Source organism: Morus notabilis, unplaced genomic scaffold (assembly GCF_000414095.1).
Source record: "Morus notabilis unplaced genomic scaffold, ASM41409v2 Scaffold48, whole genome shotgun sequence".
Classification (NCBI taxonomy): Eukaryota; Viridiplantae; Streptophyta; class Magnoliopsida; order Rosales; family Moraceae; genus Morus; species Morus notabilis.
Window position 1 is genome coordinate 284,985 of NW_010367947.1, and position 18,569 is coordinate 303,553.

General features: G+C 32.8%; 1 protein-coding gene across 1 annotated transcript; it reads right to left on the bottom strand.

The window, feature by feature from the left end:
• Positions 1 to 3,600: 3,600 nt before the first annotated feature.
• LOC21396229 lies at positions 3,601 to 8,320 on the bottom strand. Its single transcript, XM_010113915.2, has 2 exons — positions 8,199 to 8,320; positions 3,601 to 4,273 (listed from the first exon to the last, which is right to left on the bottom strand). Exons 1-2 carry the CDS (start codon positions 8,275 to 8,277, stop codon positions 3,753 to 3,755), a joined length of 600 nt encoding a protein of 199 aa, XP_010112217.1. The 5' UTR covers positions 8,278 to 8,320; the 3' UTR covers positions 3,601 to 3,752.
• Between the last annotated feature and the right edge of the window lie 10,249 nt (positions 8,321 to 18,569).

Sequence of the window (18,569 nt, forward strand, 5' to 3'; positions counted from 1 at the left end):
GGAACAATTGCCCAAGCTATTTAATCCAAATCAAGCTGAGCTAAATTGTCGATTATTTTTAAATTATTATGCAGTTTAGTTATTTTTTAAATTTAAATTTTTGGACAGTTTGGCTTGTGGTATGGACTTCTCAAACCGTCTCATAATCTGTATAAGAATATACATATGTTTTTAAAATATTTTTATTTATTTTAATTTTTATTAGTTATAAATTATAATAAAGGTTCTATACATATAAAATACACCTTATCACGTTTTTGTTAGATTGTATTAAAACTTTAAATTGTGAACTTTTAGACATTTACTATTTTTGAGTTAAATTATAAACTTAAATTTTTTTATTTTTATGGATTAACGACTATAATTTTTGTAAATTATTAAAAAAAAATTTATTCATAAGCTCAAACCACCTAAACCACTTATGATTGCTTTAGTTTGATTTAAATTTTATCAAAAAAATTTAAACTGCTTAAAAGAAAAATTATTTTGAATTTGATTAGTGGTTTCTCAAAAAGACCGTCTAAACCGAGCGTAACCACCCTTACTTCGTTCTATATTCTTTTGATCACTGAATTTTAATTTTGATATATTACTGATCTTTGTTTTTGATAGCTTTTGTCTATGACACTAAAATTACAATTTATATTATACAATTACATCCCTATTTATTGTGTAATAATTGAAAACATTTTGTAAATAGTTCTATTATGTACAAAATGTTCTCTTCACTTCTGTTAAAATCCATAAAAGTAAAATCATTTTGTATTTAATGTAAATATTTATGTTAAGTTTTTACTTTTTATGCGATAAGCATATGATTATTTATGTTAAATTTTAGAAATCTTAAGTTATTTTTAGTGTCATAAACGAAAAGTGTAAAAGAATATAAATTCAGCGTAATATGTTAAAATTAAAAAGTTAGGGACCAATTATGTGACACAAATTTATTTATTGAGCTAAGTTAATTCATTTTAAATTTGCGCTTTAGAAGATGGAAGAAGTGGAGAAAAAGATTGCCTTCCTTTGACAAAAATCAATAAAAGCAAGAAGACATATAGACAGAGTAAATGAGCCTTGAACGGCCTATGGTTTGTCAACATAATTTTGCTGTCGTTTAAAGCACATCATAAACGCAAACGACATATGACAAAGATAATTTTGCTGTCTTTTAACAACAAACGTTTACACGGACAGGAACAATCTCATATATTTAAATATAACCAATACTTTCCCACCCCTGTTCCGGACTTCTAATCCATCTATTCTTCCCGAGTTTGATGATATGTTCGTTGACAAGGTTTCGGAGGTAGATAACGATCAACTATCAAAAGAAAGCGTGGCAAGGGAGGACTCATGGCTGTGAAAACGGATATGCACAAGGTCTATGATCGAGTTGAGTGGGAATTTCTTAGGGGGGTATTGAAGGCTAATGGCTATTGTGAGAAACTATGCTACATGGTTATGTATTGTGTGGAGTCTGTCTCCTTTTCGGTGCTCCTTAATGGCAGTCCGCTACCCCTCTTTGCCCCGAGTAGAGGTATCCGTCAAGGAGACCCTCTCTCCCCCTACCTCTTTATTTTGTGTAGCAAGGTCTCGTCAAAACTTATTCTCTGAGAATTGAGACAGGGGAGTTACATAGAATCTATTTGGCTGAATCGGCCACTCCGGTTGCGCACCTTATGTTCGCTGATGATACGTTCCTCTTCTGTCACGCAAATGAAGGCGAGGTTAGGGCCCTGATGTCATGCCTTCAGCTCTATGCAGGATGGTCGGGATAGTGTGTGAGTAAGGTAAAATCTAGTGGTCTATTCTCCATAAATGTTGGAGCGGAGATAAAGGGTGCATTCTGCGTATTTGTGGAATGGGAGAAATGAAAGGAGATGAGAAATGTCTTGGCAATCCTTTATTTCTCTCTCGCAACAGATCTTCTGATTTTGCTTTCCTCAAGGAGAAGTTGATGAAGAGATTGGAAGGGTGGAAGGCTAGAACCTTATCATGGGCGGGTAGATCGACTATGATCAAAGCGGTTGCGCAAGCTATACCTATATATTCTCTATCGACCTTTCGGATTCCGAAAGGGTTGTGTGATGGCATGGATGCGATTCTTCGACGATTTTGGTGAACTTTGATAGGCCAGATAGGAGTCATTTTCTGGCACTCACTTGTTGGTAGGGGATTTGCAAACCGAAAGTGGGTGGTGGGGTGGGGTTTAGGAGTTTTTTAAACTTTAACAATGTCTTACTGGCTAAGTTGGAGTGGGAATTGGCTTCAGATAAGCCTGTGTTGTGGGGGACCTTCTGAAACACAAATACTTTCGAGGGGGATCCTTTTGGGATGTCGATGGCGAAAAGGAGTTGTGCTCTTGTAAGGGATGGTGGGTCAATCGACATATGGTCAAGACCTTGGGTTCCTTGGCTTCAATTGGGCATTCCCAGAGCAACCTTCAATCCAAGATGCTCGAATGCAGCTAGTCACCCCTTGGATTATCAAAAAGCAATTGATTTGCTCCTCCTAAACTCTAGGGAGTAAAATGTAAGCCTTATTCGGTCATTGTTTGATGAGGAGTCGTGCGAGGCTATTTTGAGGACTAAACCCCTACCGGAACCAACATGTGATATGTTCATGTGGAGGCCCTCTAAATCGGGAAAATTTTCAGTCAAGAGCGCGTACAAGTTCCTTGCAAATGGATTTCTCCCTACTTAGGCCTGGATGGGGATGTTTTCTACTGACATCGTGTGTTCAGTTTGTGTAGGTACCTTGGAGACTGATGCTCATATTTGCCTTATGTGCCCAAGTGGCAAAATTTGTCTGGTTTGCTAGTCCTTGGGCATCAAGACAGAGAATTTACCTCTTTAGAATGGAGCTGAATGTGTCAAATGGCCCATGGTATTCCATTTGAAGAATTTATTATTTAGGGTGCCATATGCCTCTACTAGCTGTGGAAAATGCAGAATGAGCGAGTGCTTAAGGGAGAAGACCACTGTTTGAGGCAAGAATTAAAGGTAATCAACTGCTTGTTCAACGATCATAAGCGAGTTTTGACGGGGCAATCTCAAGTCACTGAAGTAGCAAATATTCCCCCTTCTGGTGATCTTCCTTATGGCCGTAATATCCTTTCTTGTGTTGCTGCTTTTGAGAGAAACAAGGCAAGGCTTGGAGTAGTTTTGCGCAATTGTCATGGTAATGTCCTTAAGAGATGGCTCAAGCCCTGTGAAGCAAGTTCGGCCTTAGATGCTGAATTAAAGGCTTATGAGTTTGTTGTTAGGCTCTCTCTACCTCTCGAGAGCCCTCTCGTAGTGGAAGGGGATTCTAAAGTGTGCATGGAGGCTTTGTCGGCTAGAGTACCTCGTCCAGACTGGACAGTGACTTCCTCCTTCCTTCATACTGTTGCGGCAATCATGGATCCTTCTAGGATAGTTTTCAGATGGATTTTGGCTCATGAACTTGCTCATAAGGCTTTGTTTCGTAATGTTGAAACTTTAAAGGAAAAAGTCCCTCTGTGATTTCTGTTTGCTGCCTCCGGGCTTTTAAAAAGATGTTTATTCATAGCCAAAAAAAAAAAAGAGAAAAAAATAAATAAATAATAAATAATAAAAAAAATAAACCCCCCCCCAAAGTTGATGCTGAAGCTATATAACGATATCACCAAGTTTCTGCCAAACCAAACAGGTTTTCAATTTTTCCAAACCACTTTAACGCTAAAAAAAAAAATAAAAAAAAAATAAAAAAACCTCTTTAGCACTATTTAATAATCAAAATTTAGACTCTCCGGGTTTCTTCCCGGCTAAATCTTCAAGAGTGAGACTCAATGTGTCACTACTTCCCTTCTTCACCTCCTCCCCTCTAGCAGCAAGAAACTCCTCGACGCTTCCCGGTTCTCCAAACCACCCAAGGTGATCGGCCATCAGGTGGAGGTTATTGCATCCGCCACACCGCACCACCACCACTCCTTTCTCATATGATTCTCGACAGACCGTCTTGACAGACCTCGTTTCGCAGACCCTGCAGGTGAAGATCATGGCAAGATCATGTCTTGGAGACGCTCTCAAGTTGGACGCAGCAGAGTACTTCACATCAGAAGCAGAGGTGGTACTATCTGTTCGTGAGGGAACATTAACGGAATCCGAAGTCAGTCTCACGCTTACAGAATCCTCCTCCTGCAAATCTTCACCGGCAGGGCTGATTGGCTCTTTCTGCGTCTGAATGCCTCTTTTGCAGAACTCATATCGGCTAAGGAAGGTAGCGGCAAAAGGAGGAAATTGCCAATAGGGTTCTGCAAACAATAACATATTGTTATTTAATAAGGAAATGGCAAAATATCCAAAGGACAATAAGTAAAAGATTCATCAACTTCAATCAAGTTTTAAGCAGAAGACATCCGCATAGAACAGAAAGTAAAGTTAGTGAACAAGGTAATTGTATTTAGTGCCAATTAATCTACAAAAAAACAGGGGGAGGGGGGACACCTTTGACAAAAAGTGAACTGTTTATTTTTACTGCAATCTTTATGCTCTCATCCTCCTATTCGGTGCAAGATCCACAAGTTCAAAGCTCAAATAGTCATACATGTTTCTGTGCCTGATCAAAATGTGATATCGAATGTTTAATGATTTGTTCCAAAAGACAGGCTCATTAGAATTAGTCCGAAGAAAAGATAGCAAGACAGTAATCTTACAACCTAGAAATGCAAAACTCAAAAGGCCAAAATCATAAGTTAGACTTAAATCTCAACTTGCGATAAGCACACAAGACATTCAATTTTGCGTTTCTCTGAAAGCCCACATCATACGCTTCTCATTTAACAACAGTTCCTAAAAGGTGGCTAAACTTGTTCCCTTTCATTTAAAGATAATGAAAAATGGGTAGTAAATATATCTTTTTCTACCATTTTCCACTCCAAGTATCTTCCATGCATAGAATTTCCTTGATTCTTTAGCGAGCTCAACCATACATGATAACAACCACTTATATCATCTACACATAAACCGTCTCCAATAAAAAACTATGAAAATTAAGTATTGAACAAAAAACAGTGCCCAAAATAATCTAAAACTCAAAATAGCACCAACCGCGGAAAGTGCTTCTCTAAATGCAGCCAATAATCTAAACTAATAAAAGAAATAGTACACACCACATTCAAATTTGTGTTATCTGAATGCCCATATCATATTCTTCTTTCTTGAATTGTTCAAAAAAAATAATAATAAACATGTAAGAGTTATAATAATAATACTAATAATCAACTACAAGCGTATTTGTTTCTACTATTTTCCAATTCAAGTATCTTCCGTCCTACCAAGCTCAACCAGTTATCATCAAAAGAAAACCCAACAGCAACAAAAAAACAAAAACAAAAAACAAACCAATTGAGTATTTTAATTTTAAACAAACATTCACTAAAACCATCAAATTCGACACTGAACTAACTGTCAACAGTAATGAAAAATCTAAACTCAAAGAGCAAGAAATTAAAGTCCTAGTGAAATTTCCAATAAAAGAAAAAAAAAATTAAAAATTGATGGGACCCAAATGGAAAATCACAATTGAAACGAATAGGGATTGAAGAAATCACCATGGAATGACTTTTTGAGAGGCTCCTTGCAGTTGAAAGCAAAATGAAAGTGAAGTTTTTGTTGGTGAGAGAAATGGGTGTGGGGCTTTTGGGTGCATAAGAGAGTACAATAACTTGCCATGGCTTTTCTTCTATACTGTTGAGCAACCGAACGAAGCAGCTAAAACGTGAGAGAGCGTATCTGTATTGCCTAGAGGCCAGATGTTTTTGGATGGTGATTGAGCCCCAGCCCTCCCAGCCCGTTTTATATGCCCGTTTTATATGTTTTCCCATTTTAAAGTTATTATTATTAGAGTATTAATCCGGAGTAAGATGTAAAAATCCATACCCATATTATTATTTTTTTAAATGAAAATTGTATTTAAACAAAAACTGAGAAACATACAATCCGATACAATGCTAATGACCCATCGGAGGGATAGACACACGCCTGAGGCCCAAAAACGAGAGAAAATGTCGGCACACTAATAACAAGGCACACTTAATGCTCTAATTAAAGAAAACCCTCCCATCGAGATGGACTTCTGAGCTCTTGAAGGACATATCACCAACTCCCACAAAGAGAGGACATCAAAAACGCATAGAAAAAATTCTAATCAGACCAATAATAAGTACTAATACACAATGGTAGGGTGTGGATAGCATTTTATATGAGTAACTGCATCTATATTTGTTCACCATCCAAAGGATCCCACACAATCGGAAAGCATACAAACGGCCTTAAGCCGATAACCGAAAACTAGCATCAAACAACAAAACAAAAGAGAGTCAGATAGGGAAACCACCGCCCTTATTACAAACACAGAAACTTTAACACAAAAAGTAGAGAAAACCAAAGAGATCAAACCAAGAAGAACGAGTCCCTCAACGCTGAAAATCTGAGAAGACCGGTTGAAATGGTAGCGGAAAAAGCCTCCCAAAACGGCACTAAAAGCACTTGAAACTCGGCCATGCGTCAGGCACACACGCCTTTTTCAACCAGTGGCGATTGACACACACGCCAAAGCATCTTCTTCGCCTCCCTCCCGCAATCTAGTTCCCGGAATTTCAACGGGATCCCACGGTGAACGCGTCCTAGCTCTACGGCAAAAAACCGGCGGCTTCTTCCCCTTAAACAGCTCCATTCCAGTGGCTACCCATACTTCTGTCAACACGAACCCGTCTCCAGTGACCACTGCGATTTTCTGTCAAGATTTGGAGGCCGGCAGCCCGGCGAAAAGGCAGACCACCTACCCCAGAACCCAAACTCTTGTGAAACTCCCAGACCCTCTCTCACTAACAGGTAAATGATTCATCAACTTCAATTAAGTTTTGAAAGGGAAAGAGCAAAATAGAAAAAGGGCAACAGGTAAATGATTCACCAACTTCAATTAAGTTTAAGCGGGAAAGACATTCACATAGAAAAGAGTGTCAAATGTTTTATCCTTACTGCAATCTTTATGCTCTCATCCTCCTATTTGGTGCAAGATCCATAATTTCAAACTCAAAAATCTTAATATTTTTCTGAGTATGATCAACATTCAACATATTATTCGCGATTCAACCACGAATATAAGAAATAACAATTGATTATGATAATGAATGTCTATCTAATCAACAGAAACTGTTGTTTATTAACTGTTCCAAAGATTTGGCTCCTTAGAATTAGTAGAAAGAAACAATACCAAGACAATACTGATCTTACAAACTGGAAAGGCAAAACTTCAAAGGCCACAATCACAGTTAGACTTATATCTCAACTTGCAATAAGCTAAACGGAAAGTGTTTCCTCCTCAAGATTGAACATAAGGAAAGCATTTTTTTTTTCCAACTCACTAAGAAAAAAATACTACTCATGCCTAAATGAAACAGATGCAATTGTTCTTATGAATGCTAAGTGACCATCAATATTCCAAAAAAAGGATGGGTGATTTGAACTCTATACTACAGGGTGGACTTAAAGTATGTGAATTACCGCTAGGCAATACATGCAACAGGCAACAAGATTTAATTCTTTTTACTGCAGTAAAAAAAATAAAAAATATTTTACGGATATCATTGTTTTGAATATTTTTTTTTGTGACACTGCCGAGTGCGGTGCTAGTGATTACCCCAGTTATTATAATAATTACCAATTCTCATTATAAATACAATAATTATTTGTCATAACTGCTGCAATAATATGAAAAAGAAAAACTAATTTTTTAAGTGCTACCTTGCAAATTAAAAAGAAACCCTCAAAAAAGTATCCACATCCTCAACTTCTTCATTTCCTCTGGAAAAAAAAAAGGAATATATAGAGCTCTTGCTGAACTCCAATAGGAAGAGTTTCATCATATAAGGCAATACCCAGATGTAGGATAAGCCCAATTACATAAACCAAACAAGCTTTAATCTAATATTGATGGGACAGTTTTATAACATAAAACGCCATACCCAGATGCCATATAATTCAAAGCACTCAAAAGAAACAAGTTTTATCCAATATCAATAATCAACAGTCAATACCCATATCTTGTTCCACTGATTAAAAGCAACTATCTAACAAATACAGAAAAATAGAGTCCGACGAATATATATATATATATATATATATATATATATATATGTATGTATATATAGGGAGAGATAGAGAGGTAAAACCAACCTTTTAGAAGAGGGTTCTGAGGGAGATTACAATGGCATAAGAAGGAGGCTATTCGCCTCTGAAAAGCACGAACCGCCATGGCAAGTTGGAAGGTGAAAGAGCTTCTATGTAACACTCTCGAATAATAATGAGAAAGAGAAATGGAAAGATGTTAAAGAAGAGAAGGTTCTTGGGGCTCAGGGGCGGCAGGCCCCCAGTCAAAATTTTTAAAATTACAATTTCATCCATACAAAATTCTAATGTTTTTATTTTGCCACCACTGAAATTTAATATTCTCGTTTATGCCCAACTGCACTTTTTCTTTATCTATTTTCATTTTTAAATTTCTTTTGTAAACTTGATCATTTTATTTAGGACAAATTTTACAAAATTCCCTCTAAATTTTATCACTTGTGCCAACTTGTCCTTTGAATTTTAAAATGTGCATATTGTGCCCCCTGATTTATCATTTGCCTCAACATATCCATGAGTCTAGCTCCGTCAAATTTTTTAACAAAAATGCTTATAAACACCCCATGAATTTTGTCACTTGTGTCAATATACTCCTTAAACTTTAAAATGTATATGTTGTACCCCCAAACTATAATATGTCTCCAATTTTTTCCCTCCATCTTAATTCTATCAATTTTTTAAATAAAAATGTTGATATGACCATTAAATTACTAATTAACTATGATATCTGAGGTTTATTGAATGTCTTCCCCTCTAATAATATTAGTTAATGTAATAGGTTTGTTAATTTTTTTAGTTTTTTTTTCTTTTTCCATTGGAATAGGTTTATTAAATTAATAGGTTCCTCAATATAAATGGTAAATTTTTTCTTGAATTTTATATTACATGTTTTTTTAAAGATTTTTTCTTAAAGTTTGTTAAGTTAATGGGTTTTTTAAGGTTTGTGTTGAATTTTTTTTTAAAAAAAAGGTAAAATAAAATAAATAATCTAAACGTATTTAGATTTAAAAATGCTATATATGTATAAAGCATAAACATGTTTTATGTCGACACTAAGAAAAAAACTAACAAAATCTATTACATTACTTAGATTTGCTCCTCTTTTTTTTCATCTTTATTGCCTCTAATTAACTAATGTTTTGAAAATTTATGCCTAACTAACATTTTTAGAGGGGAATGCATTCAATAACCCTAAATATTATAGATAATTAGTAATTTAATGGTCATATCAATATTTTCATTTAAAAAATTGATAGAATCAAGATGAAGGGAGAAAATTTAGAGACATATCATAGTTCAAGGACACAATAGTACATTTTAAAGCTCATTGGGTATATTGATACAAGTGATAAAGTTTAGGGTACTTGTAAGCATTTTCATTAAAAAAAACTTAACAAAGTTAGACTCAGTGAGCATGTTGACACGAGTGACAAAATTTATGGAGCACAATATGCATATTTTAAAGTTCATGAGATATTTTTACACAAATGACAATGTTCAGGGAAAATTTATAATATTTGTCATTTTATTTATGATTGTAATGCCTTTTCTCATACCTTATATGTTAGACTAAATATTCTAAACATTTTGAAAAATTTTCTTAATTCTTTTATTTTAGGGAAAGGATAAATGTTTCTTAAAAATACATAGGTTAGGATTTCTAATTTTTACTCTTGATTAATAACTATTTTAGTTAAATAACTATACTAGTAAAAGGGTATTAATCAAGAATGAAAAATAAAGATCTAAACTCATACACTTTTAAGGATAAATTCAACAATTATCTCTTTATTATTTTATTAAGAGCGTTTTAATATGTTTTATGGTTAAATTAACGATTAATTGAGAAAATATAAGAATAAATCATACTTTAAATTTTGAGGGTATAGATATGATATAATCTAAACTATAAGATATGACTTTTTAAGGGAAAATGCATATAATAGCAAATTTCAAATCTTAATATAAGTAAATATCATTTTTTTTTAACATGGTAAGTTAATAGCATCTTTAATAGTCTCGTTCAGTTCGCCGATTTGAGTTTTTAATTTGAATTGAAATGTGATTTTATGTGAGAGTTTTTAACTGTAACAAAAAAGTTAGATATGACTTTTTATGAGAGTTTTTAACTGTAATAAAATTGAAATTGAAAACTTGAATCGGTAAAATGAATGAAGTATTTGAGTATAAGATTTTCTAAGATCTCGTTTGAGTTTTTAATTCAAATTGAGATATGACTTTATATAAAAAATTTTAATTATAATAAAAAAATTAAATGTGACTTTTATGAGAACGTAAAATTGAAATTAAAAACTCGAATAGCTAAGTTTACTCCTTTCAGATTTTCTTCCTTTTTTTCCGTTGTCCATCTTCCTCGTTTCTCTCTCCTCTTTATCTCTGTCCTCTCTTAGATTCTCCTCTCTCTGTCGATTCTCTTCTCTCTCTCTGTTTCCGTTTCCTTCGCCGGAAAAGACAACGCGTCAAGAACCAAAGAAGACAACACGTCCGGAACCGGAGAAGATGACGTGTTTGGATGCCAGTGAAGACAAACACGTCTACGGTGTCTTGGTTGGGATCTAATTAACGAAGAGGCGATCTTCCCTGGTTCTAAATGACGGCGATTTCGGGACGGCGAGTGGCAGCATCGGCACGTTTGCAAAGATATTTCTCTACAACTGGCTATCCCTTCCAGAGAACGATAGCACAGAGAGAGTAGATAGGGAGGGCTGAGAAGAGCAAGGATACAGGGCTATTTCGGAAATTTTGAAAATTATATACTAAACATATGCTATAAATTTCCTTTTCTCAAAATTATGCAAATAATTTTTATCCCCTTGTCTAAATCTGTTATTTCCCATCTTCTCCCATTTTTTTATCACCAAAATGCAAGGTACACAAATAAAAAATAAAAAATAAAAAATAAAAATAAAAAATTTGTGGTTGAGTATATCCTTATCCAAAGTGCACATATTTTTTAATGCAAAATCACATAAATATTCAAAGAGTATACAAAAACAAACCGTCTTTATTTTATGAAAAATCTAACATTTCAAGACAAAACCGTACGTGGGAAATTTTTTTTCATACCGCAAAACTCTCAATTTGAATTTAATGGGATGTTGATTTCAAGAGTTCGTCCTTAATTTTGAATTACAATTCTTAATTCTTTACAGTATTTTTCTTTCATAAAAAATTTAAATTTCAAAAATCAGAATTATAAATTCATGAATCAAACATCTTATAATAGTTCTTAAAAACTATTATCACAATTGCTTCTATATATTTTATGTTTTTTTTAAAGTGTACACCCACCACACTAAAGTAAAATACTGGCTCACACTGCAGTGGAGCTTCTCAATCTCCGGAAACAAGAGAGTTGTTCAATATCAAGTAGGCGTAAGTTAACATCCGGAATTACAAAATGCTAGACATGTCGTTTAGATTATTAGTTCTAGAAATTTGTTGTTGTTTAGGTTAATTCTGGTTTATGAAAACGACACGACATTTCCACTGCAAAGTGTTTAACTCTATTGTCGTTCTCTTTATTCATCGTTATGAAAAAAAAATTAAAAAAAAAACCATCGTTATTGTCGGTTAATGAATAGAAACAATTTGTCACTTGTAATCTTTAAAAGAGGCTTTTCACGTGATAGTCACGTGTTACCTTGAATTTGAGATGTTTTATATTGATCACAACAACTCTAATCTCAACCTATTAGATTAATATTGAGCTATCATTCTTTTATTGATAAGTAACTGAAATATTATCTCATCAATTAACAATAAAAGGTTACATTTACTTTTAGACTTTTTAAAGTATGAGATACATGTTGTTTTACTAAACAACTCTTTCTCTCTCTTTCAAGTAAGGTTTAGTTTGAGTGGAATTTACCTTCTTAGGGTCAAAGTTTGGAGGTCTTTCAGACTCTCGGTCCTTTATATGGTGATCGGGGTTTCACGAGTGTGCTCTGTGGTCGATGGGTGCAATTTAGTGGAGGTGGGGATCTAATGAGTTTTATGGTGTCCAATGCCGTTGTTGTTTTAGTGTCTCATCCCCTCGCCGATGTGGTTTTGTGGTAGAGCAATGTGTGTCATGGAGCAACTAGTGCCAAAGGTGGAGGCACGGCGGCTTCCGAGAAAATAGGAGACCATTTCAAGTGGGTCTCCTCGTACGTACTATCAAAAGTTGCGCACACAGCAATTACAACAAAACATATAATAATTTTATTTGATTATAAAAGATAGCATACGACATTTTTCAATAATAACTAGTCTCACTATGGTTTAGGTTTTTAAACTTTTATTTTATGCTTGAAGTATAATGATGGGTAACAATTTACAAATTACAATATTCTCCACTTGAACTTTTGTTCATTATTCACCACGTTGTCTTTGTATCTATAAAAGAGGAGTAACTTTGAACCTGTTTGAATTGTCTTAAAAAAAATTGTTTTTAGTTTATTTAGTCCAAAAGCTGTTTTTAAATATGTTTGGATGATAATCTTAAAGTGCTTTTGACTATAAGCATTTTTTGGAAACAAACCACCTTCTTGGGCTTATAGAAAAGAGTTTATGAGAAGTTTTTTTATTTACATTTTTAACCTTTTATTTGTGAACAACAAATTAAAATTTCCATCCATATGCTAGTATTACATTACTTTTTGTAACATTAAGTGTTTTTAACTTATTTACTGATGAGGAGGTTATTTACCGACAAATCAAGTATTTTTTAGTTCAAATATTTGTGAGTCTTCAAGCATTTTTATTAATTTAATGTGTTTTTGGTGTTATTTTGTAGGAAAAATAATTAAATGGGACTTAGTGACATTTTGGAGTAAAAAATTGGAGCAAAACGCACTCAAGGCAACACAAGGACCTTATTGGGCAGAACCACTTGTGCAGGCGCAACATGAGGCGCGGGCAGAACCAAAGAAGAGAGGAAAAAGATGCACAAATTCCTAGAAAAGGACTTTGGAGGCTTAAATCCAATGATTTCATTCAAGATCCTTGAAGAAGATGGTGGATTCAAGCTTTGAAGATCATTCTTCCAACATAGTTCTTCCTTCTCCCTTTATTTCCTTTTAAGTTTTTAGATTTTGTTTTTAGTTATGGATTCATTTATGTTGAGTTAGATTCTATATTCTAAGGGCTTGATGAAGCTCTCTTGAACCATATTTTGACTATTTGATTGAATGCTAGTTTTGATTCCATTTCCAATTTTTGTTTGTTTTTCCATGCTTAATGCTTCCACTCTTGTTGAGAAATGAGTTAGATGATCTTAGATTGTGGATTTGATACTCGAGAGAGATTGAGTTCATAATTTTAAATTGGTAAGCACAGTCTAAAGTGTTGTGAGTCGGAGAGGAGATCAGTACTTAGATGGTCTTTGTCAGATAGTCTTGGTTGTTGTGAGGTTGAGAGACGATCATTATCATTGATAATCAAACTTTAGAGCTAAGGTTAATAAATGTATAAATAGACGGGTTAGATAGAGATATTAACTCAAATATTATCACATTCGACGCTCAAGAGAGGTAATGATGTTAGACTATGTCACTTGATCCTTGACTTAGGTGGAATTAGCTAGTATTGACCAAATAGGAGAAACTTGGGAAGAGTGAATGAAATCAAGACTCTAGATACATTTGTGCATAGAAGTTTCTATATTTTATTTTATTTTCGTATTTATATTTGTTCTAGTTTTATTTTTATTCTATTAATTCGATTGTCTAGATAAAGTTGAGTTACAATAATCGTGGTACTTAGTAGTAATTTAACACCAAACCATGTGGAGACGATACTCACTCACCTTATACTATTAAAATTTGACACTGTACACTTACGGACGAACAAGTTTTTGATTACCCAAATAGGTTCGAAAGCTATTCTGAAATATAAAATTTTTTTCCTGCACTATATAAACACTTTTATGTTTCTCTTTTTCTAATGCTTAAAAGTAAAAGTACAAACTCTCCCAAATGACCCAAAGTATGTTATTTTAAGGCCTTTGTTAAGCTATAATTTATTCCGAAGATCGGCAGCAAGCTCTTCCATAGCTCTTTTTGACGTTTTCTTAATTTATTACTTTATTTTATTGTGTTGTTGTTAAAGCAACATTCCTACAGAAAAGGCATCTCCCACCCATCTATAGAAGTAAAACCACATCATATCGAGAGGTGACAGCCGCTCCACCTGAATTTTTATGTATGTTACGTTAAAATTTATAGTTTGTTCCTTTAAAAATTTGAAATTATATCTGCCACTTCTCACTTACTTTTCTTGCACCGTCTCTGTACATACAAGTAGAGATTACTATATGTTTTCTTTGTTTCAATTGAACATGTTTTTCTCTAGCTTGGCATGCGCTGATGCGCAGCTCAAATAGTAAGCTTGTTGATGTGCTTTTATATTTATTCTTCCTTTTTCGTTGGGTCATCAGGAGCGTTTATATATATATATATTCTCCAATGTAGATATATACGGTCAAAGTCACTAAGATAAAGAACGTCTGCTAAAGACAAATTGCAAAGTGAAATTATTTATTGAAATTTATTGTTGTAGTGAATGTTCTAATTGTCTAAAGTATAAACAGAGGCATTGACAACGTATATTATAGAATTATATAAACTACAGCTATATAACGAAGTTAGAGCATCTATTAATAAACCAGTGTGTTAATACCCAATTTTAATATTTAAGTAAGAATCACTTTCTAATGCAATATTGTTTTATGTGTTACTTTTAACATATATTACACTTGGTATCATATTTGACATCAAATTATATGTCTCATCGATAGCTTATTGGTTTATTGCCTTGCCCATCGATATCGTGTTTTAAAATACAGAAAAGGAAGATGAAGAACTAGCCGTCACATTTGTGATTTGAATTTTTCATGGCTTCAACAGGTATGAAAAAATTTTGATTTCTCTAATATTAATTTTCATGCCTTCAACAGTCCTCACATTCGAGCGTAGCAGGCTGATCCCCCACAACATGCGAGCCCAAATGCGAGACTATTTCAAGTGGTTCCCCTTGTACGTGCCGCCAAAATGGCTTGTACCGCAACAACAATACATCAGATAATTTTGTTCAGAATAAAGTTATATGACAACTCACTAATAAAATATAGGTCTTAGATCACAAGATTTATTGATAGAGTTTATCTTTTATTAATGATGATGCCTAACGCTGATGATGTCTTTAAACATTTTTCTTTTATTTAATTATAAAATACATTTTTTAATAATAACTAGTCGAATTACGATTTAATTTTTTAAATTCTTATTTTATGCTAGAAGTCTAATAACGGGTTAATAGGGATGGCAATGAGGTTGGGGCAGGCTGAGTATTCTTCCCCCACCCTCATACTCTTCTCCCGCTTTGTACCTCATACCCGAATCCGTATGTAATAACATCTACTTGTATGTATAGGAGACGCCTTATCTGTGAGAATGTTCCTTAGTAGTAACACAAAGTAGAATAAATTAACTTTTTTGTTTTTGTTTTGAGAATTTCTCCGGTGTTTCCTGTATTTTTAAAAAACACCGGTGTTTCTTACTTAGCAGTCGTCAGATCTGTATTATTTTTTCAATCTGATTTAACTTTTGACTAGATTTCATACAGATCTAGCGGTTGATAAGCACAGAACATTAGTGTTCCTAAAAAAGAGGAAACGCCAGAGAAAGTTCCTTTTATTTTTTATTTTTTGCTGAGGACTATATATATATATGGGATAGGGAACACCAGTATTTCCTCTTTTTTAGGAACAAGGAACACTGATGTTTTCAGCTTATTAATTGTTTTATTTGTATTAAATCTGGTAAAAATCAAATCAAATTAAAAAAATAATGATTAATAAATATGAAACACTGGTGTTCTCAACTAGAAAAATTATATATATATATATATATTTGCTCTAGATTAAGGACTATATATATGTTTTCTTTGTTTTCAATCGAACATGTTTTTCTCTAACCTGGCGTGCGCAGCCTGAAATGGTAACCTTGTTGATATGATTTTATATTTGTTCTTCCTTTTATTTTGGATCATCAAGAGTGAGACCGTAAACGTTTTTCCTCCAACGTAGATATACAGTCAAAGTCATTAATATATAAATAACTTCTACTAAATATTTAGTTCTAGATTCCTTGAATACAAAAAAAAAAAAAAAAAAAAAACAACATTGTATTGGGTAGTACGGATGTTGAATATCCACTACTTTTAAATAAAAAAAAAGAGATAAATATTTTTTAAAAATGTACAAATCAAAATTTTTATCTTTTATTTTTAATTAATAATTTTTTTAATTAAATAACTATACTAGTAAAATAGTATTAATTAAAAATAAATGATAAAAATTTAAATTCATACATTCTTAAGAGTAAATTTTATAATTTTCTCTTTTATATAAATAACATGCAAACCAATAATACGTTGATGATGGCGACGCTTCAAAAATATAAAATATACATCCAAGGCTGTAACGTTTTCAAGATCATAAATCGTATAGTGGGATGACTTGTAAATTCGTTCACTTCACCGATTTGAGTTTAAAATTTAAGTTTTGTTACAATAAAAAGTTCTCAAAAACAGTCATATTTAACTTTTTTGCTACAGTAAAAAACTCTCATATAAAATAATATCTCAATTCGAATTACAAACTCAAATCAGCGAAGTGAACGGAATATTTTTTTTTTTTGAAATTTATTGTTGGTGGTGAATAGTCAATTTGTCTAGAGTATAAAACAGCGGCATTGACAACGTACATTTTAGAATTTTAAATTACAGCTATATAATGAAATTAGAGCATATTCGATACAATGCCAAATCAGTGTGTTAATACTAACCTTTTAAGTAGGAAATCACTCTAAAATAATATTATTTAGTCTAAATTTAACATACTATATTTGGTGTCAGATTTGACATTAAGTATACGTCACATAGAATTATAATATACAGTTGTATTCTTTTTAAAATATATATATATATATACACGTATATAGCTATACAGTGAACTAAATCATATTCATCAGTTTATTTTTGTCGAGTATATTAAAAAAAAAAGGAAAAAAATTTATCCCTCTCGAGTGCAGTTATAATGAAAATTTCGTGTTATTTGGTGCTTATCTTTGACTCAAGAGACATCGACACCGTTTATCAATGCTTCAGTTTCGTTTTCAACAAGTTAATAGATATTATCTCGGGAAAAAAAAAAAGAATGTAAAAACGCCTGATTGGAATTGCATTTTTCAACATTTTGATTCATTATAAATGTAGAATGAAATACTTCAATACAAGATATTTTCTTCCTTTTTAGAAAGATTATTTTTCAGCATGCTTCATTTAAAATAACAGTTATATAAATTATTCTTTTAAAAAAGAAAAGAAAAAATCCATAAATAAAAGAAATGTAAGTAAAAGTGAGAAAAGACTTGAAAGACAGAAAAAAAAGATTTAATTTATATTTTGTTGTGTTTTAAATTAGTTTTATTTTGTTTTGTTTAATATGTTTTTTATTTCAATTGGTGTGATATTTTTCAGCAAATGTGAAGCTGACACGTAGCCATTTATTTGAGCGAACCAACTATAGAGTGCCATGCGATTTCGAGGCATTCATTCGTTGATTGGCACGTGACGATTTCACTGAGACCTACCGCACTGAATCACCTTCTCTAACAAAAAAAACTGTCTCATTCAGGAAAATAAGGAAAAAAAAAAAGAGATTAAAAAGAATGAAAATAAAACAAAACAAAAAATCCTCACTAACGAAACATTCATTAGAAAAACACAATTTAAAAAAAAATTAAATAGGGATATGCATTGAGAAAAAATTAAATAGGGATATGCGTTGATAATTAAAAAGAGCATATTTATAGGGGTCAATTTAGAGAAAAGAAAAAAAAAAGTAAAATATATAATAGAGCAAAAAGTAAGAATGGAGGAAAAAGGGAGTATAGCTTAAAAAGAAGATAGTAAAAAGAAAGTAAAAAAATAAAAAGATAAAAAAAACTTTAAGAAAGTGAGTAAAACAAAAAGAAAAAAAAGAAAATGAGGGGGTTAAGGAAACGGGGGTAACCAAACCCCGTCCCAAAAAAAATGGTTTGGGCTTTAGTATTGTTGATAAATTAATGGTCCATTTAGTCCGCTGATTCGAGTTTTTTAATTTAAGTTGAGATGTGATTTTATGTGAGAGTTTTTTACTGTAGCAAAAAAGTTAGATGTGACTGTTTTTGAGAGCTTTTTACTGTAATAAAACTCAAATTTTAAACTTAAATCGGTGAAATGATGTTATGACCCCAAAGATTGGGGTTTAATTTAAAATTTAACTTAATTAAACTGGACTGATTAACAAAAATCACAAAAATAAATACATAAATATCAATATAGTTTGCTCCGGAGACTTTCTTTTACAAATAA